Genomic DNA, 22,424 nt, shown 5'->3' on the forward strand with positions numbered 1-22,424 from the left:
CAATCAGACAAAGACATGTTCCAGAAAGAGCTCAAGACATATTTGTTTAACATTTCCTTTTAATTTTGTACTGGTTCCAAAGGGTTGGTGCAGCACATACCATCTTTGTAATCATATTTATGTTGTTGTATAATTATAATCATTTTCAAATATTACATGTATCACCTTTAATAGAAGCTATTTTCGATTTGTCTAATGTATAACGTATGCCTACTTGTAAGTTTTGATTATAATTATATGTAATTATTTCTATATATGTCTTTATTTCTATTGTCTTCTACATTTGTAAAGCGCATTGGTATTACCTTCGGTAATTAAATGCGCTATATAAGAGCTAACTATTATTATTATTATTATAGAGGTTTAGTTGACTTGACACGCAACGGTCGTGGTTTCTATCCCCGACACGGCACTTATGTCCTTCGGCAAGGCTTCGATCTACATTTGTCACTTCATACCCTAGAGAAAATAATGACCTGGTGGGACGACGAAAGCCTTTTTTGTTAATATGCCCCCACGGTGACCACATTGTAGGAATGCTCCCCAAGGAGTGGAGATGGTGCACCCTTTGCGTGGATGAATCCACTGACCTGGTTTTGTAAAGCGTTTATAGGAGGAATTTCCTATTAAGCGCTATAGATTAATATTATAATTATAATTTTCACCATCATTGTTTATACTATCATTATTATTTTTTAAAACTGTCTGCATAATCCTTGTCGGTATTTTGTATAAAAGACCACTTCTGTTCGCTTATTGTTCGAACTATTTACTTTTTAATAAGCAATTTAGAATGTTTTGGAAAATTAAAAGGGCGTCTTATATCACTGGAGAGGTTCATCTGATTCGTGATGTAACGTTGAAAATCATCGTGCTACTGCTATCCACTAGCTGTGATTAAGTTCAGACGAACTTCCTTGACAGTTACTGAAATCTTAACAACACAGGTAATATTTTACCGACTGCGGATAAAACATTCTCATTATAAGATCCTCACCACCACCTTGATTATCATCTTCATTATCACTACCATCATCATCATCACCATCATCATCATCACTACCATCATGATCATGAACATCTTCAATACCATCATGATAATGATCATTTTTATTATCATCACCATTATCATCATCGTATTATCAGCCACATCAACATCAGTATCACCCTCATGATCATAATCATCATTATCGTCATTCTCATTGTCATCATAATCAACATCACCATCATTATCATTATCGTCATCCTCATCATCAACACAATCATCATCATAATCAATATCATTACCATCATCATCATCATCATCAATATCACTCCATCATCATCATCATCATCATCACTACCGTAATCAACAACATCATCGTATCATCAGCCACATCATCCGATCATCATAACCATCATGATCACAATCATCTGTATTATTGAATTGAATTTGAATTTATTTCATTCTCCATTAAAAATTACATTGATACGAATGATACAAAATTATTCATGAACAAATTTAGAAACGAAATGGGGAACTACATAAATAAAGCCCTTAGCATTCATAGCATAATATAATACAAAGAGAAACAAAAACAAAGATTTAAAAAAAAACATTAATCAAAAAGAAAACAAAAAATAAAAAACCTATAACACAAATATAAACTTAAGATAAGTATTCTATACATATTTGAGCTAAAGAAACTGCTTCATTTTTTTTTTGAAGAAATTAACTGACTTGCAATCAGAAACATCTTTGGGGATGGAGTTCCAAATCCCAGGGAAATTATGTCGTATCCTCATTATCGTCATCCTCAACATCATCATTTTCATCATCATTATCGTTATCATCATCATCATCTTCAACATCATCATAATTACCATCATCGTCTCGCCTTTGTCATCATTGTCTTTTCTTAATTTACTTAGTTGCTCGAGTGGTAGCGGGTAACCTGCGTTCTGAACAATGTCAAATCAAGTGTGGCTCGATAGCATTGGACAATGGTGACATCATTGCCTTGGAACCCAGAGCCAAAGCTACTGCAGATATTCCGTGGTTGCAAGGTATTCTTGGATTGGACAAAGTATCGACGATTTTTGTCTGTTTTATTCCTGGTACGTAGTATATATTCCGTTTTGTTGTATATATATACAGTGCGTCCTAGAAAAAACGAAACCGAGAAGTATCGATGTTTTATCATAACTTAATCACAACCATAATTAATGAATGACACATATTTGAAAAGCTTAGAGTCTCCTCTTTCAGTTGATGCTTCTCAGATGATGCATATTTCACGCATGAGCGATTAAAAGCAATTTGAAGGAAGGAAACCAAAAAGACATTTGGCGGGCGGTATCTTAATTTCGAAGAAAAATTCACATTTCTAAAAAGTTGAGTTTCTGCCCCTTCATATGACACCTCAATCAGGAAAAATGAGCGAGGAATAACAAAGTTCTGTTTGTTTAAAGTAGCCCTTACATTTTCATAATTTTAACAAACGAATTCGTTTTCACTGGGTGCCTGCCGTAGCAAAAAGCAGATTTGACAAAAGACTTAACTCCGTTTCGTTGACAATCAGCCATGCATGAAGACTCTCGTCTACGGCTGATTGTCAACGAAACGGAGTTAAGTCTTTTGTTAATTTCGTTTATTGATACGGCGGGCAGCCAGTGAAAACAAATTGTTTAATAAAATTATGGAAATGCAAGCACTACTTTAAACAAACAGAACTTTGTCATTCCTCGCTCATTTTTCCTGATTGAGGTGCATTATGAAAGGGCAGAAACTCAACTTTTTAGAAATGTAAATTTTTCTTCGAAATTCAGATACCACCCGCCAAATGTCTTTTTGGTTTACTTCCTTCAAATTACTTTTAATCACTCATGCATGAAATATGCATCATCTGAGTAGCATCACATGAAAGAGGAGACTCTAAGCTTTCCAAATATGTATCATTCATTAATTATAGTTGTGATTAAGTTATGATAGAACATCGATACTTCTCGGTTTCGTTTTTTCTGGGACGCACTGTAGATGTCCTGTTAATACAACATGCAGGGTTATATATATTTATATAATATGTGTGTGCGATAAAGAAGAGAAGATTCATGTTATCCAACAGCTTTTATTAGGGACTTTTAGATTCGCACGAAGACAATGGGGATTGCTACGATCGACGTCCTTTTAATTCACTGCCTTGAATGGACGTCACACGTATCAGTCCACGCAAATCTAAAAGTCCCTACTATGTTATGTATTGATAATACACCTTTATCTTTGGTAAATACGGTTAAGATTCCTGGTGTCACAATTCAAATGACCCTAGAACTAATTTTCGAAGTACATTACGTCATATCTACGTCGATAATTTATGACCGAATAAAGACCGTTGGATTTAAAGCATGAGTCTTCTCTTTTTTATCATTTATTGCGTCGTATTATACTAACAAATGGACTTATGATTGTAGATATATGTATTTATATATATATATATATATATATAAACGTATAAACATTACAAAAATGCAGTGGCTTGATGGTGACTTGACAGTAACACCACTGAGTAAAAGTGTGAAATTAGGAAGGGCACTCTATTGGAATCTCTTTGTTCTGCAAATGAATCCTTTATATTTTAGACATTTCGTAAATTTAATTTGTTGGTTTTCTTTGGAGGTAACCACGATGGACACAAAATAATTTGTATAATGAAACAGCAATATGTTTAGTCAGTTTTTCTCTACGAGTCAAAAGAGATGGCAGTTCTAGTCTTGCTACTGCCATGTCATATGAACTGTACGTTTATCCACAAATAATTCTACATGCTCTTATTATGTATACTTTCTATATCATTAACCTGTCTGATAGCCAAACTTAAAGCAAAAGGACGTACCGTGGCAAAGAACTCCAAAAGTATGACCTATTCGGTTAACAGTTCACAATCAGGTAGGTTGTAAGTTTTTATTCTACACAGCATGAAGAACTTTCTATTGATCTTATTCATAATTTCAGTTACATGAGTATTCCACTTTAAGGTATAGACCAGTTTTGGAAACGCCTCTCTCTCAAAAAAAGGAAATGGAAGCTCGCATTACCAATCATGTGAAAGAATATACGTGATGATACAAATTTTGCCGGGAAACCTCCTACTAATTGATATATTTGGTGAATTATTATATCTATCCGAACTAGATAGATATCGCGTAGTCCCATATACATCTTTCTGCGTACAAGTACTTGTAACTTTACCAAGACTGGGCCAAATTTCTTATCATTTTGATGATTCCAGAACCTTGCAGTACACAGCAATACTTATATGCTAGATGATCAATCTTTTATGATCAATTCCACAACGTTTCTTTCATAATGCAATCGCATCACCAGAACTGGTCTATACCTTTAAGGTCATTTGAATTGTGACACCAGGAATCTTAACCGTATTTACCTAAGGTAAAGGTGTATTATCAATATATAACATAGGTTGTTGTATAGTTTGGTCAGAAAATGAAAATGACATCGAGGAACATTTTAATACATTTAATTTCATTTTATTTTATAAAGTCCATGATTCGAGCAATTTATATATGCCTTTTGATTGGGATGTTTATGTACTTGTTCTACATTCTAATAGTGTCAAATTATCTGCGTATTTAAAATATGATACAGACAAATCTCTACAAGCACAGGCCTATGTGCCATATTAAAGCGTACATCCGAAAGTATTCAACACAGATCCTAATTCAACCAGTCAACCTTTCATTGTTGAGTTACGAAAAAAACACAAATTTACAAACAGTGTTAATACCAGTAATTCAGTTGATAAGTATGTATAATATTCATATACATATTTATATTATTCATGTTATTATTATGATTTAGTCATCCTACTTCTGCCATTACTATTTATATCGTCATTAACATGGGTATTATTAGCATAATTATTATTGTTATTAATATCATCATTATTATTATTAATGTTTTCATTATTATCATCATCTTCATTATCATTATCATCAACAATAATAATATTAACATGTACGTAGCTGTCAGTATGAAGCATTAGCATGTTTATTGTAATTTCAAGGTATCAATTATACAAATTTGTTTTAAAAAAAAAACATTTCAACTCACTATTTACCAACACGAAATTTAAAAAAAAAAGAAGTAAGAAACACTGTTTAACTACAGCCGAAAGCACAAACCCCCGATATGCCGATGTTAAATGTTTTAATTCTATTAACCTATTCTTCTGTCATTAGAAGAAGATGATGATGCTGCGATGACAACACCGAGCGCGGGCTCTTGCGCTCAATCCTGGTTCTATTTTGAAGGCAGTTGCTACGGCTATTTTCGGGACCCAGTCAACTTTAAAAGCGCCTTAAAAGTCTGCCGGACGGTAGAAAATGGAACAGCGGACTTGGTTTCAATACACAGTGAGGCTGAGAATGCATTCGTCTACAACCTGTGGTTGACTGAGGTGAGTGCAGACCAAACAAATAATATGATTTTTTTTGTATCCGCAAAAAAAGTTCTCATATATATATATATATATCAGTTTCAGTTTATTTATTTAACCATAAAAAATTTAAAAATAAAAAAGTAACATAGTAAACATAATACGGTAAAGGACACCCTTAGAAGCAAATTGCTTGTGGTGGGGCCTTAAAAAGAAAAACAAACTACACATAAATTATACAGTTTAAAAACTTTAAAATAACATGATACAAACACACATGCATGCTCACACATATACATACACACATACATTCAAAATATCCTCCTCTGCTCAAACTTGTTTACATAAATCATTAAATAATAACTGTGTACATCGTACTTTAAATCGAGATAGAGTTGTACTTTCCTTAATATCATTACTCAAATTATTCCATTCCTTAATGCCATTTAAATAGAAAGAATTTTGTGCATTTGTCGTACGAACTTTAAATAAATGTAAATCGTTCTTCTGACGAGTAGAATACGAGTGAATATCACTATTAATAACAAAGTTTATATAAGGAATTTCTGGCAATAGGCGATTTTGAAATCTGAACATAAATATGCGAGTATTAAATTGAATCAATTCAAAAATTGGGACTCCGTGTGTTTTAACAAAAAGTGGCCGTGATGGGGCTAAATAATCAGATTTTGTAATAATACGCACGGCTCGTTTCTGTAACAAATAAATCTTAGCCATATAATTATGATGCATAAGTATTTCCCCAAATAATATAACAATAATTTACATGTGGAAAAATCATACTATTATACAACATTAGCAAAATATTTGATGGTAAAACATGCTTTAGCTTTGACAAAACTCCAATACTTCGAGATAATTTCAACGAAATGCAATCAATATGAGATTTCCAACTAAGTGATTCATCAATCATAATACCAAGAAACTGAACACATTCTTTCCTTTTTATAATATTTACATCAATTTGTATAGGCAATAAATCACTAGGGATCTTCCGATTTCGAGAATGAAATATTACATAATTTGTTTTATCATAATTGAGAAATAATTTATTACATTTAAACCAATTATCCAATTTTATCAATTCATTATTCATAATATCAACTAAAGTAAATACACTACTGTGTGATGTAATAACTGAAGTATCATCTGCAAAGAGTGTAAAATTTAATACATTTGAAGATTGTTTAATATCATTTATATAAATTAAAAACAAAAGGGCCCCTAGAACTGATCATTGAGGAACACCACATATTACATCCCTTTTAGTCGAACAGACATATACCAATATTTAGACATAGAAATGCATTTCGAGATACACATCAGTGAGGGCATTAGTAAGAATTACCCACACAAGGTACCTTTGGAACAGTCTAGCACGCCCGAGGCGATAGCCGACGGTGTTTGGACTGTTTCGAAGGTACCGAGTGTGGGTATTTTTTAGTAATGCCCGAACAAAATGATGTGTATTTTTTGTTTTATAACATGATTTTACTAATCACCGGTCATAAGCATTTAGCAATGACCGGTGATTAGTAAAATTACGTGTTTAGCAAAATAAATGCCTGGTCACGTGAACGCGCTCTCAACCAATCATTTGATAAGGATCCGCTTCATCATCTTTTAAAATAATACGTCACATTTTCGTATGCTATAACACAGAGCTATGTGATTATGCGTATTTAAAGACCTTTGTTGCGTGATGTTGCCATTCATTTACAAGCGCTTAACCGCGTCATTTTTGAACGAGCCTCAATTATTTTCACCTGTGGTTTTTCTTCATTATTCGATATTCTTTTAACAGGATAGCCACATCAGTTCTTTTGAACATACTGTTATTCTTAAAGGAACCGAACACTTATTATGTTCGGGAGTGTGGATAGTAAAACATTTTTTTTATTTGTTTTATTTTTTAATGGGGGATAATCAAAACAAAAAACATCCGTTGGATATTTGAGACGACTGATAGACAAAATGGATGAAGAACTTCAATTTGAGACACCTGCTGTTAAATTTTGCAGGAAGAATATCTCGGTCAGTTACTGTGGATCGGATACTACCAACATGAAGCTTTGGATCCGTTTACCTGGACTGACGGAACACCGGAAGACTATACTTCCTGGGAGCCCACGCAGCCAGACAACAATGGAGGAAACGAGGACTGTGTCGCCTTCTGGCGCCAGAGTGCCGCTAATGACGCAGACAAACCCTGGAACGACGTTTTCTGTAGTTCAGTTACGGCCCCGTTCGTATGTAAGAAAGCTCCATAAAGGCTTGTACATATATTACCAGCGTTAAAATAAGAGCTAAACTAAGGTCTTTTGGGAATGCACTGTTAATAAGATTCAACAATAATATTTAATATTTAGCTTTTATATAGCGCTTAATACAATGTCTATAAGCGCTTTACAAATATACTATTACCCCGGTCATTGGGTTCAGTGCTTGCCCGCACTCACTGTGCACAATCTCCGCTCCCTAGGAAGCATATCAGCCAGGCGTTTATACTTGACGCTCAAAAACTGCTTGACCAACAATGACGATATAAAGATGAGAAACAATTTCCAATGTTAACGTATGACTTAAGGAAGAAAGAGGATCTTTCTGTTTTCTATTCTCTTCTTTCCATTTCCATTACAGCGCATAGTTAATATGAAACATTTTTATTATCATATTTATAATTATTATTATCAATATTATTATTGTTACATTTATCATAAGTATTATTATTATTAAAGAATAGATGGCTAATGTATCTACAGCCGATGTTCAAAGACGTACTTTTTACAAACTTTAACATCAATGGTCCTATTTGCAATATCTAGACTAGCTTAGCCCAACGCATATTATACGATCTTTCTGCAATCCAATTTGCGATGGATTGCAATCATATTAGAATAACATATATAAATTTAAACTATTGAAATACTTTTTATGACGTCAATACGATTCTAAGCCGATTTTGGGACTCCTTCCTCAAAAATGCTTGAAATCTCTGTAAAATGTTCTATGAATAATCATTATTCACTGAGATTTTAGAAGTCTGGAAATTTATATCAAACGCTAAATTGCGAATTGTTATTAAATCGGATTCAATCGGAACGTGTAGAGTGCGGTGGGTTTTAAGTGTATGCTCTTATATTTGCTTCATAGATCAAGACAGAGCTAGAGTAACAACGTTGACACATAGATGACTGAACTGCCCGTATGCGTTTATTTTGCTTGTCTAAAACTGAATAATAGAATGATAATATTGCTTCAATGAAAACTCATGAATCCCAAATTGTGTTGTGTATTTGTCATGTCTGTACCTGACTCTGAGAATCCTATTTGGTTTTGGATAGTAAGTCTTTTTTATATTCTGTTTTCATTATTTTTTTTCTATTTCTGTTTTATTGTTTTGTTATTCTGTATGTATATCATAATATATATCATATCATCTTTGCTTTTAAAAAAGGATTTTTTTTTTTAAAGAAAAAAGTACAATACCGGTTTAGTGCGCAATTGGGTTTTATTTACATCTAAATTTATATACTTTCGCGATACTTCACCGTGGAAACAATCAATAAATGCAATGGCATGTTTATATTTAAAGAGAAGGTTGAGTAATGGGGAAAGGTGAAACAATGGTCAATTAGGCTGGGATGGTGAGCGTTTATATGAGTTCGTTGATAACGCCATCTTGGGTAGTTTCACAATGAGAAGGTGCTGTTGCATTTTCCGACGCAATCGAATGAAATTCATACAAGAACGTTAACACGTAACACGGGCAGGTTTCTTCAATGATGTCTTCTAGGTGAGGCTTACCTCACCATTTGAAGTCGGGTTGTTCTCCCCCCTAGAAAATCTGTTCACGACTGAACTGAGCATGCGCCATGCGCATTCCCTGAATACGCGGTCAACCCGGCAGTAAATCAACGGGTTAACCGCGGAACTGATTAGATAAAGAACAAACGAGATTTCGTTCAAAGCGCTGTTCAGAACGACGCTATCAGAAACGGCAAAGCACAGGTGCATGACGCCGATGGGTGTGTGGCAAATGATGAAAGCGGTCACGACGCAAATGATTACTTTACACGCTTTCATCTTTCTCGCTGCTTCCTCACGGCTTTCTGACACGCCGTTTGCGTTGTGTAAAGCGTGTTCAACGTTGGCGATCCGTCGAAGTTGCCTAATAGCGGTGCGCAGGATGATTGCGTTTAAGATGACCATGGCGATACCGGATGTTGTAGTAGTTATGAATATGAAGATATCAAACAGAACCGTGTAAAGATCCGGACGGTATCGAATCCCTAGACAGTTAACCGACGGAAACGTTTCTTTGTTATGGTAGAGTACGACCTGACCTATAACCGATGCGATAGATAGTATCCATCCTACCAGCACTACGATTGCTATGCGTTTCTGCGTAACCAATGCGATATACCGGAGCGGTTTTACTATGGCGATGTATCGATCAAACGTAACCATTACAATGTGTAGCATCGAGTCAAATCCACAAATATATGTCATTCCCAATAAATAGACTTCCCACCTCGCCGAGCAGGTTATATCGTTCACATTTGTCCGACGATAAATCTCCAATGGTATCGCGATAATGCTAGTTAGAAGATCAGTTACAGCCAGGCTTGTAAGAATGAAATAAGTCGGCTTCTTTAAACTGTTGTTCGTAAAAACCGTTGCTATGACAATTGAGTTACCAATCCAAAGGATAATAATCATGGGGAGGCAGAAGCTGAAGTAGAAAATTTTCTTTCCAGGATAATCGTATAGTAGAAATTTTGTCTGATTTAAAAGGGTAAAGTATTCCATCTTGACCTGCAGTTAATCGTTTGAGTAGTTCCAGAATTATGACTTAGAAAATCGCATTTTTGTAATCACGAAACTTGAGTAAATTAACCAACACGCTATATTCTAGGGTACACCGACAGGCAATGTTTTCTCTGTGTATCCGAAACTCTGGCAGGCTTTGAATATTTTAAATTCCAAATGAATTTATACCGAATTCAAAAGTAAATGTCTGCAGAAATAACATTCTGCAGAAATAACATGAATTCGCTCCCTGCCATGAAACCTTTATATACTAGTGATGGCTTTTGATTTGTCTGCAACGAATGAACTCACCCCATTTCTGAAATATTCGATGCTGATTTTGTCCTACCTGAACGTCACATAAAAAAATTACGTCTCGCTCTTAAGACACAAATTACGTTAGGGGTATGTTAATGGCTAAGTTGTATGGTTGCGTGTTCAAAGGGCCACAAAAGAAAGACCTTGGCGTTGAAAAGTAAAGGAAATATATTCATCCCTCTTTTCTAGGAGGCTTTCCCCTTTGTTACCTCTTTTTCATTCCTGTTTTCGAGGGTTCATAAAACATGAGTTAAGCTAGTTACAAAAGCAAGGTTGAAATCATCATAATGTCTTTTGACATTTGAGGATGTTCGTAGACATGTTTTCTTTTGGGGGGATGTGAGTCAAGTGTGGAGGTAAAAAATGGTATGCATCCTTCTTTTCTTTCTCTTTGTTACCTCTTCTTCCATATCTGTTTTCTAGGGTTGATAAAGCACGAGTCTATTTTTTTAGAGCAAGGTTGAAATCATAATAATGTATTCTTTTAAATGTGAGGTAGTTCGTAGACTTGGTTTATTTGATTTGGGAATAAGTTACTTTAGCTCGTCGATGAACTTGATAGATACTCGACTTTAAAAGACTTGAATGTCTGTTATGATACATTTGTGTAATTCTTTCATTTTAGTTTATTAACATATTGTAATAGAATAGAATCTCTTTACACATTTAAAGTGAATATATGGATAGAGTATAGGCCTACATGTTCATTTTTATTTAAATTGTAATGATTTTTTTATTAAACATGATTCATGAGGTCTCATGAAAGATGAGGTTGTAAAACAGTTATCTTAACATCACATTTCATTGCTAGATATTCGTCTGATTAACTTGTGACAATCCAAGAAAATAGTCTTATGATAATGTTTAAATGATTGCTTATTGGACGATAGGGAATGGTGAATTTTCATTATTTTAGTATTCGTTTAAAAATTATTAAACGTTGATTCAGAGTATCGCGGACTCAAAGGCTTTATGAGAGTTTCTCTTTTACGAAAGGTGTTAACAGAAAGAAGTTATTTTTTCCCTACATTTGGACTAAAGTGTTTAATACATGTAGCGAGGCTTCATGTGATTGAAAAAAAAAATACAGGCCATTAAATAAAAATTAGAACTTCGAAATAAGTAGCACGATTCTGAATATTTTTGTCATTAACATTTCTTGCTCAGAGAGAGAGAGAAAGAGAGAGAAAAGAGAAAGGGGGACAAGGACACAACCTGGTCGAAACACGTCAGATCGAGACAATCCTTCGTGATACTGAGAGTTGTTACGGGGAGAGAAAAAAAAACATGAAAACTGGGGAGAGAATGATGAGCAGGAGGAGAAAGAGAGAGAAAGAGAGAGAATTATTCATACAAAAGTGAAAAGCAGACATGACGTAGTCTAGAATTTGGACGATTTGATTGATGAACAATCTCCACCAACGTAATACGATCTTCCTCTACTTTCTGCAACCCGAAGATTTTGCGTGATCCTCAAAATTTGACGCCGTATTCGTGGATCACGCCATCTTCGGCTCACGCCATGTAGGGGATGGGATCGAGAGATCGCGAAATTGTAAAATAACACTGTCCAGATTTTGGACTAAATACATTGACGTGGCAGAGACATAGAATTAAATAGAGAGTGCAAGCGAAAGGTAATAAAATGGATGGGCGTGGTTTGTAGTGCAATGAAAGTAGCGAAAGGAGTTTGTTAACAAAAGTGTGCGTGTAAGATGTGCATATGTAGATGTGTAGGTGTAGGGTGTACGTACGTGAACGGAGTTTTCATAAAACGTGTTATCAATAACAACTGCAACATATATCTATGACAAATCTACTCCTAGCCAATGAAAGCTGGATCATTCGATAAATGAGACCGGACGCCGCTTGTAAATTGCATAACTGTTTTATTCAATCTGTAATCAAAAAGAAGATACAGATAGAAAATCCGGTGTTAGCATTCAGATATTCAGTCATAGAGTTACACACAAGATATTTCATTGAATGGTTCACTGTATGTCTTGCCAAAAATCTCAACCAAAAATTAACTCCATGATGATCAGAGCACAAGCATGTGCATATACATGCAACGCCTTAATCCAATAGCTTGTCACATACACCTGTCAAAGTGACTTTCACAACTGACCTAAATAATTATGCGCAGAAGCAAACATGACTTCCTTTGCATTCAATCCACCTTGCTAAATAACTGTTGCTGATTTTCAAACTCAGCCAAAATGAGAATTTATCAAACTTGTAAATCTCCTTTCCTTTTGATACAACCAAATGACCAAATTATTCTTTAGAAATTTGCATACAATTTATGCGCATTCATTAAGTGTTTTCTTTTATGAATTTATACAAATAGCATGGCATTCTTTAATTTGCCAAGACTAAACCTTTTAATTCATACACTTGCATAAATTGCCTGTTATACGTACATGTTTACTTTCTCCAAATAAACCAAATTCTTTGTTCATATGAGCAACCAAAGTTCAATATGCATGCAGTATTTTTACAAACTAAATATCAGGTCCTAGACACTTCACTTTGTGAATGACCCTAATAGCAGTGACCTACTTTTTGCAAGCCAGATTTCATGCATGGCCTGGTGAAATTAACTCTTACTCTTAAAACCAATCTTGGTTTTCATCATTTTTATGTAAATAAGCTATAATCAAATATCTCACTCCATTTACACTCACTTCTAACTATATCTGCGCAATACTTTGTGTCTCTGCGTTAAATTACAATTTCCACTGAATTTACGGCTTTTCGAAATAAACAACAACTTTCACTTGACCGATAGACGTAAAGTCTTAACAGTGCGCACAATGCCCTATTTGAAACTGTACGCACATACCAAATTAATCTGACACGTTGACACAAAATCTTGCACAGTTTATATCTCAACATTGAATTAATCTACACATCTTTATCCTTCATTAAACAAGTATTGAGTATTTCATGATTTAAACTTACTCTATGGGCGGCGGTAAACTCTACGTAAAAGGACAAATTTGGGGACTTTCCGTCCCACCGGAATACTCGTACTTTGACTTTCTCTGGAACGTAATGTGTCTGCAAAAAAAACTCATGTTACGGTGTCTTCAAGTTACAAACAACATTTAAAAAACAGATCAAGAAAAATGATTAAAGAAACTGCTGTTTCAATGAAACAAAAGCTAAGGATTTCAGTAGCCCTTATAACAATTATTGTTATTGATAACAAGTTTTATGATAAAGGGCCCCGGAGGCGTTATGTTTTTCGGCGGCACAGATTGGAGTTATAGGTGCGTGTTGAGCCTGTGGGAAAGTTTAGGGTTAGGGTCAGGGTTAGGGTTAGGGTTAGGGTTAGGGTTAGGGTTAAATCAAGACCTCTTTTTTTTTTTAAAGCCCCAATTAATCTGTGCCGCAAGAAAAAAAATGACGCGCCCCGGAGTAGGCGTGTATGGTGTCTGGGAGCGAGGGTTTTTGGCGGGAATTATGGTGTAATTACATTTTACTACCAAATGATTAGTAAACATTTTGCAAAATGCAATTTCATGAAATGGCTATCAAGCAGTCGATCTTCAGCTTCCACGTGAACGTCATTGCGCCCCCAACGTCGATGCCCATGACCACCTGAGTCGATATTTCAGTGAATGAATATCTTTTTCCGGCAATGGAGAGTCTGTGTTCCTAGTACACTTTCCAGAAGGATTAAAAGTAAGTAATTTGTAGTATCAATTATTTACGTATTTGTCACTTTGAGCTTGAAAATGAGTGCAGTATACAAGATACCTGTAGGAGAATGTGAAGTTATACGCGTACTATTCTACTTCATGTACATGTTGAATTGAGCCACTAAATTGACATCCTGAACAGGGGTGACTGTATAAGGCATTGATCGTACATTTTCTCTTCACCGTTAATTTTGGGAAATGAGTGTAGTATGCAATAAACCTGTACTAGAATGTGTACTTTATGTACATGTTGAATTTGACCTAGTGATACGAGCCATTAAATTGACATCCTGAACAAGGCTGACAGTATAAGGAAGTGCTCGTACATTTCCTTTTCACCGTTAATAGTTTTTTTTGGGGGGGGTGGGATTATTCTGATTATTTCTGTTCAATGTCTCTCTCTCTCTCTCTCTCTCTCTCTCTCTCTTTCTCTTTCCTTCCAATCGCTCTTGATGTTTTGTACATGCTTCAGCAAGTGCCTTTACACACCTGCTTCATAATTAAGGTGAGAAATACACAAATTAGTTATGTTTTTGTGCTTTTTGAGAGATGGTACGTACTTTGACATTCTGTTACTTGGCACAAAGTATGATTTCTCTTCTCTCTGACGAGCGTGTCTAACCGTAAAATTAGTTTTGTTATAAATTGTAATAGTGGAATAAAACATTACCGTAGCAACATTTCCAATCCTTTGCTGGTAAGCCGACCCATTAAGAATTGTTGTTTGAACGCCAAGCCTCATCTATACGATTTCGAACGATCGACTTTGAAACCACAATGTGTTGCATATTCCATTTTTGTACATCCAAACCCGTAGTTATACTACATGTACTTCTCGTTTTGTTTGCATTGTTCCGAATCAGAAGGCTTAGCAAACATTTTGGCCCGTGTTCTAATAAACTTCGAACCAGACGCTAGGCATAAGTTTTTGTTTAATATCAGGTTAACACAGGAGGTAAGTGTGAGCAGTGGCGGATCCAGCCGGCGGGAAGAGGGGGGTTGGGGCCCAATCCGTGAGAAACTATTAGTTGCGACTCAACCACCGGTGAGTAAGCGGGGGGGGGGGGGGGGGGGGGGGGGGGGGGGGGGGTAGGAGGCACTTTTTTGTCCAATTTTTCAGGAAATATTTTACCCCGACTCAGCCAGCCGGTAAATAAGCGGGGGGAGGGGGGTGGGAAAGACCATTTTTTTGGTTTTTTGGCCTTCTTTGTGAGAATTTTTTTTTTTTTAATAATAATAAACAAAAAATTAAAAACAATTTTTTTGCTGTTGTTGACCCGTCAGCCCCCCCCCCCCCCCCCCCCCCCCCGTGGATCCGCGCCTGCAGAGGATCAAGCCGGCGACAAGGGGGAGGGGGAGCCAAATCTTAATACAAAATTTAGCGTCGTCGACTCAGCCGGCCGGCGAATATCCTATTTTTTATCATTGGGGGGGGGGGGGGGGCTAGGGGGGGGGGCGGAAAAATCGCTACGTGGATCCGCCCCTGAGTGTGAGGTCTATATTTCCTGGCCTAATGTCATGTTTGTTATACCTTATTTTAGACCGAGTGTCGGATATGACTAATGTTCTAAAGTAGTAGAACCATTAATGCAGCCTTATTACTATAATGGTTGGGGGTGGGGGGCTTGGAAATGAGGCCTGTCCCCCCCCCCTTTCCCTTTCTCTCTCTCTCTCTCTCTCTCTCTCTATATGTCTCTCTGCATGGATGTGTGTGTGTCTTTCCCTCTGCCTGTCTGTCTCGCTCTCAGTTTCCCTCTATCTCGTTGTGTCCCCTCTTTTTGTTTTCTCTCTCTCTCTCTCTCTCTCCTTCTCCTTCCTTTTCTATCTATAAAAAGTATGAATCTCCCTTTCACTTCACTTACATATATATATATATATATATATATATATATATATATGTATGTGTGTGTGTGTGTGTGTGTGTGTGTGGGTGTGTGTGTCTGATTTTTCTCTGTTTATACACCCTTTCTTTCTCCCTTTCTCTCTCTCTGCTCTGTCTCCATTAATTTTCACAGTCTCTTTTCTCCTTGTTTTCGTTTCATGGCCATTTAGCCCATTGGACTTCAGGATTCCACGTCATAATATATGTACACGGAAATCAAGGCTTTCCTCATTGCCCAGTAAACGCATTATCTACATATCCGGTTTTAGTTACTTTCTGTTGTAGATACTGTCTTGCATGTATTCTCAATGTCTGAACTTTTATTTTGAATTTGTAAGCATAGAGCCTACGGATAACAATTTTCTTTTTCATTCATGTTTGTCTTTTATCTTGAACCAGAAACATTTTTAAAAAAACATGGCATCGTTTATGAATGATCTGGCTTCAGCAACGCCAAGGTCAGTATATTTGATATCATAATACACAGTTAAGGTTCATGAATTCGAATCAGTGATAAGGTTTATACCGTGACTTGCTGCGACCGAGACCGAAACATTGTTATGAAATGTTAGGATATTTAAAGGAAAGCAAGGGACCTCTGATATTAACATTCAGTATCGAAAACTCATTTTCTTTTGTACATCTGATTGTATTAAATTGATTAAAAACAGTAAAATATTTCGACGAGGTTCATTTAAAGGTAAAGACCAGTTATGGTCATGCGATTGCATTGTGAAAGAAACGTTGTGGAATCGATCAGAAAAGGTTGATCATCTAGCATCTAGCATCTGCAAGGTTCTGGAATTATCAAAATTATAAGAAATTTGGCCCATTCTTTGTAAAGTTACAAGCACTATACACAGAAAGATGTATATGGGACTACCCTATATCTCTCACAGACCATGAGAGAAACAAATTTACCAAATATATGAATTAGTAGGCGGTTTCCCGGCAAATGTTTTATCATCATGTATAAGTCAAAACATATTCTTTCACATGATTGGTAATGAGAGCTTCCATTTCATTTTTTGAAATTGGGGCGTTTCCAATACTGGTCTTTACCTTTAAAGCTTATCTGCCGTAGTTTACAGGAGGGATTAAACCGCTCTACAAGGTCACTGGACAGGTGGTTATCTCATCAACTCAGCTCTCAGTTAACATAAGAAAAAGAGGATCATGGGGGACCAATGGTCACCGATTAGGCATTGTTTGTTATATAGAGGGCGCAAGTAGCTACCAGTAGTGCAGTGGGCCTTTAATGCATGTGGGATATTGGAAATCGAAACAACAATTAATCATTTGGACCACTTTTCTTCGTTCAATGACATTGGCTCATCTTAAATAAATTCACCCTTGCGCCCCAGAAATATCTTCATCATGTGGCAAAAAATTGGTAATTTGATCAAAACATGTACCTATATTGCCAAACACCACATTTCCATGTTTTTAACTTCATGTCAAGTTTAAAATTGAAAAGGAGAACAAGGATATGAAACCTGGTGAGAATTAAGTTAAGGGAGTGCTCTAAACCTTTCGTATTAAACCTTTAAGGCTAGTGAACTCTTCAGCATTGGAACATAGGAAATCCATTCGTTTTCTACCCACCAGTCGATCTAGCCACAATAATTAGTTGATTCGTGCGATTAACTTTGGAATTCAATGTGATACCTCTTAAATATTTCATTTCTCTGCAAAAGCTCTCAAAACCACAACGCAGCCAATCTCACAGAACTGGAATTGTTAGAGTTAGCTACGAAACTATACCCTGACGATTTTTTCAGACTTGGAGTAAGACTAGGATTCGAAGAATCCAGACTCAGCCACTTTAAACATGACAACCCAAACAACATTGAGGGCGCACTTTCAACAATGCTAATACGATGGCGAAAGAATCAATCAGGGAAACCGTCTTTGATCAGGCAGAGATTAGCACACGCTTTAAAACACGTGCAACGTTTGGACTTGTCAGAGTCCGTTTATCTACAAGGTAATACGTACGTATTTGGACCATAATTATTTCAATCATTTGCTCGATGTATACCCAAAAATTCCTCATTTTCTAAGTTTACGACGTAGGGGTAATCCGTATAGCGTTTCAGCTACTGTAGCCAATGTCTTTAAAAATTTCGTACGCAAGCGCGCCCTGATTTACCAATCTCTGACACGGAAAAGTGCTTATATTTTAAACACAGTTTCTGAATGAATTTTTTTCAACAATAATATATAATCGTTTTGTATGTGCTGTGAAATTTCCCTGAGCTTTGAAGGCAAATGAGGGAGATATTTGCGAGGGTAAATTTTGGACGAACTTTACTCCTCTCTTCGAACAGGGGTTCGATAGCCGTTACGAATTAAATAGCTCTTTCCACTTTTCAGGGTTTTAATTGCACCCTAGCCCCGCGCCTAAAAACTGTAAGATATTTTTAAAAGATAAAGGAACTTTTCTGTTTCAATCTGCGTACGAAAAAATGAGACGCCGCCGGCATATCGCCCCCACACTATATTGAACGTCCACCTAAACAAACACACACAAAATAAACATTAATAAAATGTGCAAAATATTCAAGATACGCTCAACGGTTGAGCCCCACGCCCATGTCAGTGAAGTATTCACACACTTCGATTTAGGTCACTGAAATTTGCCCTAGGTTGATTTTCCCAAAGTCTTTGCAATAATGTTTTGCTTCTTCTTGTCAACAGAGGACGTCCTCCCAACATTCAAGGATATAGGTTTAAAGGAGAACACTGGTGAATGGCATTTGGATAAAACAATCGCCCTTCCAACCGACAAAGCTGAGTGGATGAAAGCATGTATAGCACTTCCTGGACGGCGCGTGGCTGTCGGATACAGATCTGGTAGCATCGACATCATTGATATCGAGAATGATTTACGGGAAAGAATTCTAGACCAACTGAAAATCAGAAGTCTTGCTCAGTTGAGCGACGGAACCCTAGTCATCTGCAACGACGATGTCAAATCAGTAAAGATCTATACATGTACACTGGGAGGGAAGCACACAGTAGCAAAACCTTTGTACACCGTGAGACAGTCTGGTACGCACCGATCGCTGAGCGTTGATGCAGAGGACAACATCTACCTCGGTTTGCGGGGGTTCAAACAAATCGAGGTGGTTAAACCGATCAGCGGTGCGTTGACGAAGACGATCAAAACGGCTGTCGACCCATGGAGCATTGCCGTCATGCGCACCGGAAATATTGCCATAACGAATTCCCTGAGAGGCACCGAAGATGCAGTGTGTGTTCTTACCCAGGGCGGGGATATAGTTAGCAGGATGCCAGGGGTCAAAGACGCCAGACAGTTCATTGCGGTTGATTCAAAGGACAGCATCTATGCCGCGATAAAAGCAAAAAATGGCATGGTGAAGATCAGAAAGTATTCAGGTCATGACGTTGAGGTCGTCACCGAAAATGTGGAATCTGTCACGAAGCGCCGTGACTGGATTCAATTGGCCTGTCTCTCCCCCAACGAGCTGGTGATGTGTGATGCTAAATCAATGTTCGTATTTAAACAGTACTGAGAATGTACGGTCCTATCTCACTCATCTGCGAGTGCTTAATTGCGAACGTTGCAAATTTGCATTTGCCAACTTTTCTGACGAATGTTTTTTTCGAAAAATAGCGGCTTCTAGCGATGTTTAGCGACAATTAGCAACATTTGAGAGCATTTTAGCGAAAGTGTTTGCGAAAGGCAATTCGCGACTATTAGCGACTGAAAGCAAATGTTAGCGACAGTTTTTGCGAAGATTAGCAACTATTTGCCAATCCTTTGCCACTATTTGTGAACGTTTGGGACCTTTTGCTAATTCTTGGTACTCAATGGGTCAATTTCATAAAGGAACCATATGGTAACGTACTTGCTGCATTTGCGAAACAAAGAGAACTGGCGAAAACAAAGAGCGACACCGTCTTACAATCGTTTGCAAAGGCTTGCGACGGTTTTGCAAACGCTTGCAACTGTTTGCGGAAAAATAAAATCGCAAACAAATTTTGAACATGCTCAAAACTTCTTTGCGACAAGAAAAAATGTTTGCGACAATGAAAACTGTTTGCGAACTTTCTTGCAACCTTTTGCAATCTTTTACGAACCCTGGCGAAACTCCAAATTCGCTACGTACGTTTGCAAGCATTCGCCGCTCAGTGAGATCATCGCAAGTGTTCGTAAACTTACAAACCCCAAACTCGTTACTCTACTTTGGGATTGATATAAAGTTGCGATGCTTTCAAGCAACCTAAACTGGTTTACATAGTTTCAGAATTATATGATGCAATCCGTAGAGCAGAACTGTATAGAAGGTGATTTGTTTTCTTCTGTATTTTTTTTTCCTCATGCACTGTCTTTTTGTGGGACACATGTGAAATTTTGAAATTCGCAGACAATTGACACGCGAGTGAAAACGCCTCCCAGTTTCCTTTGTAAGAATTTTGCTGCTTTACATAATGTAATGTTATTTCTACCTATATTTGAGCATACTTGTCACTTGTATAACCAGGTTTATTGTTATGACTCAAACTTACTTGAAGAATAAAAGCTCGTAATTTTGTAACTTATACAGATCTTCTACGCTTAACAGATATACTATTACCCCGGTCATTGGATTCAATACTTGCCCGCACACACTGTGTACACAATCCCAACTCCCTTGGGAGCATTTCAGCCAGGCGTTACTTGACGCTCAAGTATTTAAAAGATGATGGGTATAGAAGGATGCGTACATAATTAACGTGCCTCCCGTTTGCTTTGAAAAGACCAGATAAACTAGCTACTCATCACAAATAACAAATGTATACAGGGCTGAGTCTGAGGTGTTTGCACAACAGTTGCATTTTAATTACATCTTGGTGATTAACATCAAAGCGGTGTTTGTGTATTAATAAGACGTGAAATAAATCAAGATGATAGGAAATATAAGAGCAGCAATAATCTAAGATAATATAGTATCGACAAGTTAAACACTTAAATCAGTTTACTAAAATGACATCTTTTTTTAAAACCATATCAATGAAACTAAGTATTGTTTCTTATGAATAAATTAACACTTTATATATTACATATTTATTAACCCGGTATAAAATCTTATCTGGGTTTAAGGCACCATCTAAACTGAATTTACCTACAACTGTCATGCTTAAAAGGAAAAACATGATTCCACTCTTTCGCAATACAAACGTATTTCTTATACTCATTTTAAAAGTACGCACATTTCATATAGAGGTATGTTATAATATTTACAAGTTTAATTTGTTTGGACGGCATATGATTGCGGTCTCCTGCGTCCACACTTTATGTTTATTATGAGATATTAATTTCCCGATGTTTATTTTCTTTATGGGTTAAATAGTAATTTATTAATGTCTGAAAATGTGTGTATACATTTTGTGTAATATCTAATTATTTTGTATAACGTTCTTGAACGCATGAAAAATTATTCAAACAAGCATTGATTGCTACAAGTCCCGCTGATTTTCTATCGAGCCTTTCTAAATATTAATAACATATGAATTAAGAATTCATGGATACGTCATATTCTTTTCTTCTATTTTTATTAATTGGAATACAACAATAACGATTACAACTTTGTAATTCCGACATATTTTACACATTTTTAACGCAAATAAAGGTGATTGTTGTATAACTTGTACTATTAAAGGTACTATGTTCCATTTGCAGTCCAATATAATGAAAAGTTGAAATTCCAGCGGCATTTGAAAGATGATACTAATTTAGAAGCTCCCTTAAAAACTAAAGGCTTGTAAAGTCTTTGGGTGAGAGAAAATGATTATTAGTTGTGGAATCGACTTCATTGATTTTCTGTACTTTGCTTATTTTACTTAATTTATTGTTGTGTGCTTATAATATTTTGTATTTCTGTAAATGGGCGATCCCACTTTACAGGTTTTCGCAACCATCCTGGAAAGCCCTGCATATTACCTTTGTAAGTTTAGTTAAAATTGACTGTTACCTTGGATACTTTGATGTTTATATTGCGAAATAAATTGAATTGAATTGAAATTGAATTGATTGCAATCACTGAAGTAATAGTCTGATGTTCAGACCCTCGTATCAAATGGTCGTACGTTTTGTGCTGCGCAAAGATTCATAATCACAAGACTTGGATTATTGATGTAGACAAATGCTCATGAACCCTTTACAGCTCATTTTATGTTTCTTATTACCAAAGAACAAAAGGGGTCAGTCAGTCACTCAATAGTGTCTGACAAGTGAAGTCT

General features: G+C 36.3%; 2 protein-coding genes across 6 annotated transcripts; one reads left to right on the forward strand and one right to left on the reverse strand.

Moving 5' to 3' along the window:
- Positions 1 to 3,899: 3,899 nt before the first annotated feature.
- Positions 3,900 to 9,968, reverse strand: LOC105443914 (growth hormone secretagogue receptor type 1-like). The gene is made up of 2 exons (XM_011677600.2): positions 9,264 to 9,968; positions 3,900 to 4,028 (listed from the first exon to the last, which is right to left on the reverse strand). The coding sequence occupies exons 1-2, from the start codon at positions 9,966 to 9,968 to the stop codon at positions 3,900 to 3,902; spliced, it is 834 nt and encodes a 277-aa protein (XP_011675902.2).
- Positions 9,969 to 14,179: 4,211 nt separating this feature from the next.
- Positions 14,180 to 19,883, forward strand: LOC581459. Of its 5 annotated transcripts, XM_030989352.1 has the most exons (5): positions 14,180 to 14,276; positions 14,766 to 14,798; positions 16,575 to 16,633; positions 17,873 to 18,162; positions 18,876 to 19,883. In XM_030989352.1, the coding sequence occupies exons 3-5, from the start codon at positions 16,593 to 16,595 to the stop codon at positions 19,712 to 19,714; spliced, it is 1,170 nt and encodes a 389-aa protein (XP_030845212.1). In that variant the 5' UTR covers positions 14,180 to 14,276; positions 14,766 to 14,798; positions 16,575 to 16,592; the 3' UTR covers positions 19,715 to 19,883. The 5 variants fall into 5 exon arrangements, with proteins under 5 accessions (XP_030845212.1, XP_800137.2, XP_030845213.1 ...); XM_795044.4 differs by lacking the exon at positions 14,766 to 14,798 and having other exon boundaries at positions 14,181 to 14,276; XM_030989353.1 differs by lacking the exon at positions 17,873 to 18,162 and having other exon boundaries at positions 14,182 to 14,276.
- The last annotated feature ends 2,541 nt before the right edge of the window (positions 19,884 to 22,424 follow it).

Source organism: Strongylocentrotus purpuratus, unplaced genomic scaffold (genome assembly GCF_000002235.5).
Source record: "Strongylocentrotus purpuratus isolate Spur 01 unplaced genomic scaffold, Spur_5.0 spur5_scaffold_18, whole genome shotgun sequence".
NCBI lineage: Eukaryota > Metazoa > Echinodermata > Echinoidea > Camarodonta > Strongylocentrotidae > Strongylocentrotus > Strongylocentrotus purpuratus.